The 11,345-nt window shown below is 36.9% G+C and overlaps 2 protein-coding genes across 4 annotated transcripts; one reads left to right on the top strand and one right to left on the bottom strand.

The window, feature by feature from the left end:
* Positions 1-4,401: 4,401 nt before the first annotated feature.
* LOC137238470 (putative nuclease HARBI1) lies at positions 4,402-7,497 on the top strand. Of its 3 annotated transcripts, none has more exons than XM_067763508.1 (6): positions 4,402-4,446; positions 5,916-6,081; positions 6,136-6,400; positions 6,463-6,566; positions 6,624-6,771; positions 6,834-7,497. In XM_067763508.1, the coding sequence occupies exons 3-6, from the start codon at positions 6,256-6,258 to the stop codon at positions 7,169-7,171; spliced, it is 735 nt and encodes a 244-aa protein (XP_067619609.1). In that variant the 5' UTR covers positions 4,402-4,446; positions 5,916-6,081; positions 6,136-6,255; the 3' UTR covers positions 7,172-7,497. The 3 variants fall into 3 exon arrangements, with proteins under 3 accessions (XP_067619609.1, XP_067619610.1, XP_067619608.1); XM_067763509.1 differs by having other exon boundaries at positions 4,438-4,546; positions 5,998-6,081; XM_067763507.1 differs by lacking the exon at positions 4,402-4,446 and adding an exon at positions 4,593-4,839.
* LOC137238469 (uncharacterized) lies at positions 7,225-8,396 on the bottom strand. The gene is made up of 3 exons (XM_067763506.1): positions 8,147-8,396; positions 7,752-8,090; positions 7,225-7,685 (listed from the first exon to the last, which is right to left on the bottom strand). Exons 1-3 carry the CDS (start codon positions 8,381-8,383, stop codon positions 7,494-7,496), a joined length of 768 nt encoding a protein of 255 aa, XP_067619607.1. The 5' UTR covers positions 8,384-8,396; the 3' UTR covers positions 7,225-7,493.
* Positions 8,397-11,345: the final 2,949 nt, after the last annotated feature.

Raw genomic sequence — 11,345 nt, 5'->3', positions numbered from 1 at the left:
TCGATTAAATCGATTTTTTTCTAGAATCGAATCGAAAAAATCAATTCTTAAAAAAATCGAATCGAATCCAGCTCTACTTCTCCAAACCCAATTCTCAACCTCACCTATCCGCAACGAATCCTGTTTCACTAACAGAAGAGGCTCTGGCGACCCCAAGCTCCTCATGGAACTTGGGGGTGGGGAGGGATGGATGGCCTGAAGGTTTAATGTGGCCACGTAAATCGTTCCCGAGATGGTCGGGCTAGCACCTTAATGGTGCTGTGTTACCGGAGCGTACAGGATCTGTATCCGGAAAAGGACCATCACACCGATAGATAACACTCCCCAAAGCCTTCGGGGAGTAACCTTATCGCTACAACAACAACAACAGCACTGTTTGAAATTAGATTTGTCGCAAAACTTATACGACTGTGCAAAATGATGTTGAGCAATACCATCAGCTCAGTTAGAATTGGGCAGGAACTCTCCGAGCCGCCCGAAACTTGTCGAGGTTTCAGAAGGGTTGCTGCAGAAAAAAGAGTTAACTATAGATTGTTGTTCAACACGCCAAATAAACTAATGTGCATTATTATTTCGTTATTTTCTTTGAAAGAAGCTGACTACTTTTGTATGGCTATGGCTGAATAGTGGTGGTGGTATCATGTTTGACAAGCAAAAACTAGTGAGAGATGGTTGCTTTTATGGAAATGCTGCAAGACTAAACTAAAAAATAAAACTAAAAGTGAGTGATATTTGGGATTCCCGTAAGATAGCCACTTATTTTCCAGCTTGTTTTTAGTAGCTGAAAGGGTAAGAATTGTAGGGTAAGAACGTATCTCATAATAACTTCTCTCAAAAATTAACCCACTACGTATGTATGACAATTTGTAACGATTTCTACTTGGGTACTTACAATAGTACGACGAGTTCCGATACGTAATGATAGCTTTGCGCTAGCAGGCATAATGAAAGCGTTGATACCGGACAGTGAGACCAACTTTTATAAAGGCATTTAAATAAATCTGCTGATTGATCATTTGTAATGTTTCGCAACGAATCGCGCAGTTCAAAGAGTTCAGGCGACGTCAACAATATCATGTTAAGTAAACGAACCATGGAAGCAGCAAATTTAATTACTTCCTCATCAATAATTTCGGCAAATGTCCAATAAATATACTCCGCATTTAACAAAACGCATAATTGTCTGCAAGTACAAGAGGTTACTTAACACACTACTGATTAAACATATTTAGACTATTCACGTGGCGTTCTTACCAGGCTATCTGCTTATGAGTATATATTTTTTTCTTTATTACAAAATAAAAATACACTAAGCAGACCAATTTTTTAAACAGATAAATTGATAAACACTGTGAGGTGACGTGAATAGAACAATCATCATACAAAAAAAATATTTTCTTCCTTTTTCAACATTATTTAGTTTTTATTTCAAAATATCCCACGAAACCTTAACGAGTACACAATTTTTCATACTCAGCTGAGCAGAGCATACACTAATCGAGATAGATATAGACTTCTATATATCAAAATGATCTGGGCGAAAAAAGAAATTAATTTAGCCGTGTCCGTCCGTCTGTCCGTAAACACGATAACTTGAGTAAATTTTGAGGTATCCTAATGAAATTTGGTATGTATGTTTCTGGGCACTCATCTCAGATCGCTATTTAAAATGAACGAAATCGGACCATAACACCGCCCACTTTTTCGAATTCGAAAATTTCGAAAAACCGAAAAAGTGCGATAATTAATTACTAAAGACAGATAAAGCGATGAAACTTGGTCGGTGGGTTGACGTTATGACGCAGAATAGAAAATTAGTAAAATTTTAGACAATGGGCGTGGCACCGCCCACTTTTAAATTAAGGTAAGTTAAAAGTTTTGCAATATGTAATTTGGCAGTCGCTGAAGATATCATGATGAAATTTGGTAGGAACGTTACTCCTATTACTATGTGTTCTAAATAAAAATTTGCAAAATCGGATGACGAATACCCACTTAAAAAAAATTTAAGTCAAATTTTAACAAAAAATTTAATTGTATTTTTGCGATCAGTTCGATTATGTACATGTATTTTTGAGTAGGCTAGTCTGATCTAATATTTCCTGGTACAAATAGAGATTTATTTTACCTTTCGCCCGACGTTTCGCTGAATATTTCAGCCTCTTCAGGGCTACACTATTTTTATTTTCAAATAAATAAATAAATAAAGAAACAAAATGTCACAACACATAGAAATTAACATGAAAACATTAAATTACACTTACAACAATATTGGACAAAAAGAACACACATATAAAACTAAAATATCAGTACCACCCTACGTCGTAGTCTTGTCATTACTAATTTATTTATTTACTCAAGCATAGCATGTATGCAGCGGCGATATTGTCGCTGTCCTCCTTTCTGTTCATCGTCGTTTGCCAGTTGTTTCAAATGTGCAAACTTTCCCTTTTTTCGTTATCAATAATTTTGATGTTCATGAAATCAGCTGTATGGCCACAGTTGAGTATGTGCTGTGACAGTGCAGTGCTCTGTTTTTGTTTTCTAATATCAGCTGCGTGTTCGGCAATGCGAACACCTAGCGCCCGCTTTGCCGTCCGAATGTATGTTTTATCACAGTTTTCGTTCTCCTTTCCTGTACATTCTATTTTGTATATCACGTTGTTTTGTTGTTGCTTGTCTATTGGAGTCTTTGTTTTTGTGTATATTTTGGACAGTGTATTGTTGGACTTGTAAGCTAGTGCGATGTTTTGTTGTTTAATTATGTTGTGATCGACTAAAGGACTGAGCTTAGGAATATATGTCACACTGCGGTATTTCTTAGTGTCTGTTGTTGCTGCGTCTGGTAATTTTTTGAGGTGGTTACTGGTTTTTATGATCGCCTGGTTAATCAATTCGTGTATTAGGTAGTTGGGGTAATTATTATTTCTTAAAATCAAATGTATCTTCTCTTTGTTGGCGTCATGAAAATCTTGATGGCTTATGGTCAGTATTTTATTTATCACATTCTTCGCTGTGTTGATTTTGTATTTGGTTGGTTGGGAGGAGAAAAAGTTAATTAGGCGGCCAGAGGATGTTGGTTTTGAGTACCAATCTAATTTAATATTATTGTTTTTTCTGTGTATACGAACATCAAGGAAAGGAATATTCGCGTTTTCCTCCATTTCCATAGTGAACTGGATTTTATGGTGGTATTTGTTTAGCGTCTCTTGAAATTTATTCACGTCACTGCGTTTTGCTATTGCGAAAACATCGTCCACATATTTAATAATAAATGTCAAGTCAATATTGTGTTGTTGTTTTAGCTTATGCTGCAAATCCTCTTATTTGCCCTTTTGCTAGATTCGTATCGCTAAACTGTTGAATAAATAACTCCAATATTGAATAATGGAAAAATGGCCTTTTTTAAAATACTTCACAATAACACTCAAACTGTACAACGAATAGCTTAATAACCAAACTGATAGCTTAAATTAAATTGACTTTTAAAATAATACTGCTATTGCTCGCTAGATATCGTCCTAGTCGTAACTGCTTGACAACTCAAATCAAACTGAATTACTTTTTACTCGCTTGCGCCGCTTTTATAGTTTACGCTGCATACATCTAGGCTCTTCTATTTCCAGAACTTACCAACTATTTCGTGTGTTTATAGTTCTCATATTGTTTCTACTTGTTTACAATTGTCTACTTTTCAGCGTCTCTCATATGTATGTGAGTTTGTAGTTTACAGTCTCTCGCACACACATAGGCGTATAAGTAAATGCGTCTGTGTGTGACACCTCTCGGCTGCCTTATATATGTGTATACATGATTTGATTATTGACGTAAATACCGCTTAGCATGGCCTTAGCATCGCCTTAGTGATGGTATAGCTTAGTGATGCTAATATCCGTTACAATATGATCGTGTAGAAACATGAGTTGGTCCATTGCTGCATTACAGTGGAGTATAATGGTAAGTACTCCATTGGACCACATGATCCAACGATTTTTGCAGGGTTGCCATGTCCTAGGACTGGACCATATACTCCAGCTCCGCATTACATCAGAGTAATCCATGGAGTACCCACAGTCCAATAAGCACCGTGTAGTGATTACAACCGTGTAGTGATTACAATCGTTAAAAACGAGCAATGATCGGCTTACAATATGATCGTGTAGAGACATGAGTTGGTCCATTGCTACATTACAGTGGAGTATAATGGTAAGTACTCCAGTGGACCACATGATCCAACGATTTTTGCAGGGTATGTACAGATTAAGAAAAGCAGAATACAACTCTGATCTATGTTTAAATATAAGGAAAATGCAACTATGTACGAATAAGAAATAATAGAAACAAAGAAGAATGAGAAGGCGAACTTTCGGTTCGCCATTATCATTCGATTCGGTGAAAAAATAAAAGCGTGTTTTATTAATCGGTTTGGATCCCTTAACATAGAAAGTTAATTTACTCAAATTTACAATTTAATTTAGTATACAGAATATATGAAACAAAAGTGCAATAAAAAGAAAAATATATGTCCCTTTAATTGTAAACTGTTGTAATGCAAAATTCTAATTTTCTTAAATATTATGATATACGACATTATATTCACTCAATGACATGAAAATGGCGGAAATAGATGTCTTTGCATCTTTTTTTAAAATAAATTTTACTAATTGAAAATGCTTTGATTTTCAAATGTAAAATGAATGAAATGGAAATAAATTTGCTCTAGTTAAATTATTTCAACCCTGCAAAAAACGTTGGATCATGTGGTCTACTGGAGTACATACCATTATACTCCACTGCAATGCAGCAATGGACCAACTCATGTTTCTACACGAAGATATTGTAAGCCGATCATTGCTCGCTTTTAACGATTGTAATCACTATACGATGTTTATTGGACTGTGGGTACTCCATGGATTACTCTGATGTAATGCGGAGCTGGATTATATGGTCCACTCCTAGGACATTGCAATGTTAATTGGACCATATTTTTTGTATGAATTGAGGTTAATTTTGGAGCACAGACAAAATACTCACCAATTTTTCAGTCACAGTTTAAAGCTGGAGTCATTGGTGCCGTATGTCGTATCGCTGTATCCGTATCCCTAACGTAATCAGCTGTTTATCGTTACGACGGTAAACCAAACCCCAATTGGTTGGCTACGATACGGTTACGACCTTACCGGCACCAATAATCGATTGCATTGATTCTCATAAGGTTGGTCGAATCAGCTGTTAAAAGGTTACCGATACGGTTACCGATAAAGCACCAATGTCTCCAGCTTAAGGCCGCCTTTTGGGTTGGTTTTTTGGGCGGCAACATTGGTTTTTTTTATTATCTAGATAATTTGAAGATACGGCAACAGCTGGATTTTGTTTACCCAATAAACATGGTAAACAAATTTCTTCAGCGAAAGTTCCGCAGGTGATATCCAACATCATTATTTAATTATTTTTAAACCAGATAGTTCTCGAGTTTATATCCAACTTTATTCTCCAATCAGCACCAACCTTTGAAAAATTTGGTAAAATTAAGAGTTGTCGAGTTGATCTCCAACGTCATTTATATTTTCCAATTATTATCCAACTTTCGATAGATTTTGAGAAATGTACAGTTCTTAAATGAATATTTCACAATTTCTCCAGTTGATATCCTACACTGGAGGAGTTGAAAAAAATCCTCAAGGTAGTACCACCAAAACCAACAGCTGTTTATTGTGCGAAACAAACACCTGGGCCCGAATCGCCACATACGATCACGGATCGAAAACTATACGAAAGACAATTACGTGATACGTCAGACGTATGGGTCGATTGGCATTACCACATACGAAAGCTATCGTATCGTAATTCATTCTTAGTTCACAATAGATTTTAAGGTCCACATCACTGTGGATTTTATTTTTATGTCACAATAGATGTGGAAATGTCAAAATATTTAAAAATTTTAATAAACAAACGAAATTTCAAAATGGATGTGCACTTACTTTTCTATATAAGTTCAAGCGATAGTGAGGAAGATGAAACAGTAGCACGGAGGCTACTTAGAGATAAAAGTGATCCTTTAGCTTTACCACAAACTGCGTAAGTATGTGGCAAATAAAGTTTTACAAGTATACAAAAATGTGTGTTCTGCAGATTCTTGAAACGATTTAGATTATCTAAAGAGGCTTTCCAGTTCTACAACTAGCTGCCACACTTTCTCTTCTAGGAAGTGGCGGGTATCAGCATTGTGTCGGCAGTGATTATTTGGTTGGAATGTGCCAGAGCACTGTGTCAAAGATAACATCCCACGTTATTCTCGAAATGGAGAACAAGTTGTGTCCACAAAATATACAATTTCATTTAAACGAAACTTCGGAATGCAAGCAATGGTTTATGGATAAATACAAAATACCTGGAGGTAGGCAAACGTTCAATTACATTTATTAAATAAGTTTTTTAATTGAATATCTACTTTTACAGTCATCGGTTGCATTGATGGCACACACATCGGCTTGCAAAGACCATCTGTGGATGAGCATATGTACTTTAATAGGAAAGGATACCATAGTATCAACGCAATGATAGTGAGTTGTTGCTCATTTTCTTTATTCTTTGTACTAACTATATAAATATTTTGGCAGATGTGCGATCACACCTATAAAATTTTGGCAATCAACTGTCAGTACGGTGGTGCGGCTCATGATTCCTTCGTTTGGAGGCATTCAGATCAACGACGAGTATTGCAAGAGAGGTTTGAAATTAATAGGCGGAGCAATGCGTGGCTTTTAGGTACGACAGTGTTTGCTTTTTGGTTAATATTACTATTGTAATGACAATTTTCATTTCAACAGGTGATTCTGGCTATCCACTAGAGCCGTGGTGCATAACGCCTTACCGAAACCCCGCCGATGGCTCCAGTGAATCCGCATTTAATGATGTACACTCAAAAGCAAGATGTATCATCGAACGTACCATTGGTATTTTTAAAGGACGTTGGAGAATATTAGGGTATGGCAATAGGGGTAGATACCATCCTACAAAAGTGGCACGATTTGCCAATGTGTGCGCAGCTTTACATACTGCATACAGTTCAAAATTGATTACAACGTACGAAGATATGAATCAGACCAAATCAGCGATGTTGACCCAGGCGAAGCCAACCATCTTACCACAATTGGTCAAACAATAAGAGACCAAATAAAACACTCTCTAATTAATTCCACGTAAAAATTAAGAAAAAACGATTTGTAAAAGCAAATGAATTCATTTAATTGTTTCTACTAAGTGCTAAGTATGTATGTTAAAATTAGAGATAAATGAAATCACTATTCGCTTAATTGCTAAAATCACAAAAATTAAAAAAATTCAGGTACAAACTTTGTTTTTACTAAGTGCTAAGTATGTATGTTAAAATTAGAAATAAAATAAATGAAATGACTATTCGTTTAATTGCTTAAAATCAAAAAATTAAAAAAATTCAGATACAAACTTGTTAAAGCTAACATAAAATTTTAATTTCTTCTTTTTCTATTTACACTTATTGCTAGAGACTCTAATTCTAAATTTTTGATTTGTAAATCAAGTGCATGTGATTCTTGATGCAGTTTATGCTTCTCCTCCTTAATGGTCAGCATCCTTTCATGCACTTGCAACAACCTATCCTGCACCTGCACCAATCGGTCAATCTTCTCCCCCAAATCGCGCTGAAAATCAGACACTCTACTCAAATTTTGTTGGAGCAGGGACAATTTTTCGGCACTCTTACTTACTCGCCGTGGAGTATTGCACCGAGAGGTTACACGCGGTGTAAGGGTAGTAACCGACCTAGATGGACCAGGTAAAGCGCTGGCTGATGCGCTGCTTGTTCCACTATCACTGTTGCTCTCACTATCACTATTTTCGGTGCTGCTTCTATGAGCGGGTGAATTGCCAAAAGTGCGAACGGTACTATTCCCGTCCACTGCGACCTCAAGTCCGGCTGCCTCTATAATCAATTCCTCAGTTGCACTGATGGGAATTTCATTATAAGGACCTCCTCCAGTTTGTCTTTTGGACAATTTGTTGTGGGAAAGCTTCTTCTTCGCCTGATATTTTTGATCTGCGAAAACCTACGAGCAAACATTTGTAAGTATCTTGGTTGCACTTTATATATATATATATATACCTTCCTCCACATTTTGGCGTCTTTTACTGGTGGCCCGTCAGCATTTAAACGCTTGGAAAGCTCCTCCCACAGTCTGTTGGACGTTGCTCTACCTTGTGCGGAATTGGGAAATTTGTTTTTCGCCAAGTTCGGGTGTTCCGCCATAAATTGCGCCATGCACTCCTTTTGGTTTGGGTTTAGCTTGTTAAAATTCGTCCTTAAATAATAAAATATAGTCCAACAAAAATATAAACACATATTTTGAGAAATAACTTACATTTTCTCTTATATTTGTATTAAATTTTTGTATATTTATATATTTGTACTCGCTTTCGGTTGCCGGTTTGTAATCGAATAACAATACGAACGATCGAGTGCAATTGTCTCTCGTTCACGGTTGTCGCGATACCGATTTACGATCCACAAAGTACGTTCACGTATGTAGTAATCCCAAAAAGTGACATTTTACGTGGCGGATCGTACGATCACGTATGTCATAATCCAAAAAATAAGTTTTTACGTGACGAGTTATACGATCACGTATGTGGCGATTCGGGCCCTGGTTGTACTGCTACTTACCAATGAAGCGTAATTTATCAAAAATAAATTATATATGTATATTTTATTTTATTTTCGTGAAAATACTGTACCATTGGAATCTTACACTTGAGTCCAGTCAAAGAACCATAGGTTGGGAACTATCATATTTGTCAATTTATGTATGTAATAGCATTATTCGCTTTGTACTGAAAAACCGGGCTTAAACGGATAAAATTTGTTTGTATATCCGGTACGATCTCGGTAACGGCTAAACCGATTTAAATTAAAATTTGCACATAGATAGTTCATAATGTAATGATAGAAGGTGGCGGAAGATTTCACAGCTGTCACATCGAACGCCCTTAGATCCAGTGAGTTCCAGGTTGTATTTTGGAAGTACAAGAGAATGGGGGCATAAAATAGGGCCCCTTTTGAAATGGTACTTAGATTGATTTTTGCGCAATTTAATCATAAGTTATGAAATGAGGATTGCTTTTTAAATTTTGAAACGTTTGCAGCTTATAAATTTCCTTTGAACGCATCAATTTTGCTGGTAATATTCTAGGGGTCGAAGCTAATAAACGACAAAAAATGCCAGCAGAGGTGTCAAAAGACATGTTTTTACTTCGGTATCAATAACCTGAATGATTTCACTGATGCCGAATGATATTTGCAAAAAAAAAAAACGATTACAATTTTATGCATAAAAGTGTTCTGCGAAAAAGAGGCCCCCGGTTTTGGAGCGGCACGGGGTCATTGCTCAGATTATTGGTACCGAGGTCAAAACGTATCTCTTGAACGCTTCTTTCTCCACATTTTTGGACGTGTATTAAGAGTTGACTCCTCTTTTAACACTACGGACTTATTAAGTGTATGTGAGGTCCTCATGGACCGGCCAGTTCAACCTACTCCTCTTCTGGAATATTAACTAAGGTAGTTTTTAATATATTACATGATGGGTAAAGATATTCAGCACACAACAGTAGGACGGACAAGGCAGCAGGTATACAAATTTGGTGGAATATTAATTGAGGTTCTGGCTTTAGTCTTGATCCCTTAAACCTGAGATGTTTGATTAAACCTCAGATGCCCGTTCGGGAAATCGTCATGTGTATGTTCTAATGAGCATAACGTCTTCATTATATAGTGCACGTTGTTGCTTTAACGACATAGACACTCACCAGATGCTTTGGGGGAATGTTGGGTGTTGAAAGTCCTTTGCCGGATATAGATTCGGTTCTTTCCTTTAAGGTTCTAGCACGACCATCTCGGAAACGATTTTATATAACCAAATTAAACCTTCTAGGTTACACCACCCTCTTCACAAGCTAGAAAAGCTTCTGATAGCCATTCACTGGAAATGATCATCATGGCGGCTGACTTATAGACCATGGGGTCATTATACAAAGGTGTAATGTAGCCATAATCGCCGTCCTGGGCTTGGAACCCGCCACAATAAACGAGATTAATACAAATAAAGCAGAGCTAAGAGGTATAGAGGGCCTGTAGTTTCCTATTAGAGAATCATGTAAGCGGCGGTGAGATATGCCTATAATCGGCAGAGAACTGCAAAAATCACAATTTTCTTGATTTAATCAAACACTAAAACTTGCATTCACATTCAATCATGCCAATAAATTCTTCATAATTGAATAAACTCAGCATCTGTCTTTACTAGACTCCGTTAGCATGATTGCGATCGAATGACCGAACAGGGTTTGCGTACGATTGTATTGATCAAACGAAGGCAAGCGGAGAATAAAATCAAAGCACGAGAATTAGTATCGTTTAGTTCGGCAAACAAACAGAATCGTAAGCAATGTTTATATGTATGTTTATAAGTAGCTTGTCGCCGTTACGTAAGGGCAGAAGAATCATGCAAAATTCGGATGCAGGGAGTTTTCATATTTGCCTTTTCATTCCGATGAATGTAATCGCTGTTGAGGCAAACGAGCAAACGCCTGAATTAATTATATTCACGCATGCAATAAGTTGGTTGATTTTAAATCAATGTCGATTATGTTCGTTTAAGCAAGTTGGATCATTTCACACGATCATGTTGCCGAATGTAATCGAACGTTGTTGTTCGATTTTTGCTGTTCTCTGATACTCGGACAGCCAAGCGATAGTACACTGGTGTATCGCGAGACACCTCTGAGGCAGTAACGGTCAATCGGCTATTTTCATCAATACAGAGTGACATATCCTCCAACTTCAAAAAAACAACGGACACCTGCAAAATCACCAAGCAAACTTGGCCTGATGACAATCAGAAAAGAACAGAGTTTCTATGAAATATGACTAGAAAAGAGATATTCAGGATAACATCCCCAAGAACAGAATATTGGTCGTTTGGCCTGCATTGGGATAGAATGTGACAACACTTGAGAACATTAGGTATCGAACTAAAATCTTTTTTGTGCTACCCGATTTAATGGCTGTATCAAATGCTCCATTAAAGACATCAGGAGATATTTTGATTTAACCAAATGGTTTGAGTAAAATAATCACAGCGTATATTACGTAATTGGTTCCATGGGAACACAATGTGCATGAAAATGACGATAGAGCGGGCGAGGTCTCTCCGACCGGACAGCATAGCCACCAACCAAACAACCAGGAAAGTCATAAGGTCAATTATTTTGCTACGCACCTCCATGTATTAAAATTTTGACACCTG

Source organism: Eurosta solidaginis, chromosome 1 (assembly GCF_040869045.1).
Source record: "Eurosta solidaginis isolate ZX-2024a chromosome 1, ASM4086904v1, whole genome shotgun sequence".
Taxonomy (NCBI): domain Eukaryota; kingdom Metazoa; phylum Arthropoda; class Insecta; order Diptera; family Tephritidae; genus Eurosta; species Eurosta solidaginis.
Note: the sequence above shows the minus strand (reverse complement) of the source record. Positions and strands in the feature narration are given on the sequence as shown.

What these genes read in the sequence shown, in the direction of transcription:
- LOC137238470 (XM_067763508.1), top strand. Translation starts at nt 6,256, where the DNA reads ATGTGCCAGAGCACTGTGTCAAAGATAACATCCCACGTTATTCTCGAA. An exon ending in TAAATACAAAATACCTGGAG is followed by an intron (nt 6,401 to 6,462) that starts GTAGGCAAACGT and finishes CTACTTTTACAG; the next exon opens with TCATCGGTTGCATTGATGGC. An exon ending in GAGCAATGCGTGGCTTTTAG is followed by an intron (nt 6,772 to 6,833) that starts GTACGACAGTGT and finishes TCATTTCAACAG; the next exon opens with GTGATTCTGGCTATCCACTA.
- LOC137238469 (XM_067763506.1), bottom strand. Translation starts at nt 8,383, where the DNA reads ATGTGTTTATATTTTTGTTGGACTATATTTTATTATTTAAGGACGAAT. An exon ending in ACGCCAAAATGTGGAGGAAG is followed by an intron (nt 8,091 to 8,146) that starts GTATATATATAT and finishes GTTTGCTCGTAG; the next exon opens with GTTTTCGCAGATCAAAAATA. An exon ending in GGTGCAATACTCCACGGCGA is followed by an intron (nt 7,686 to 7,751) that starts GTAAGTAAGAGT and finishes TCTGATTTTCAG; the next exon opens with CGCGATTTGGGGGAGAAGAT.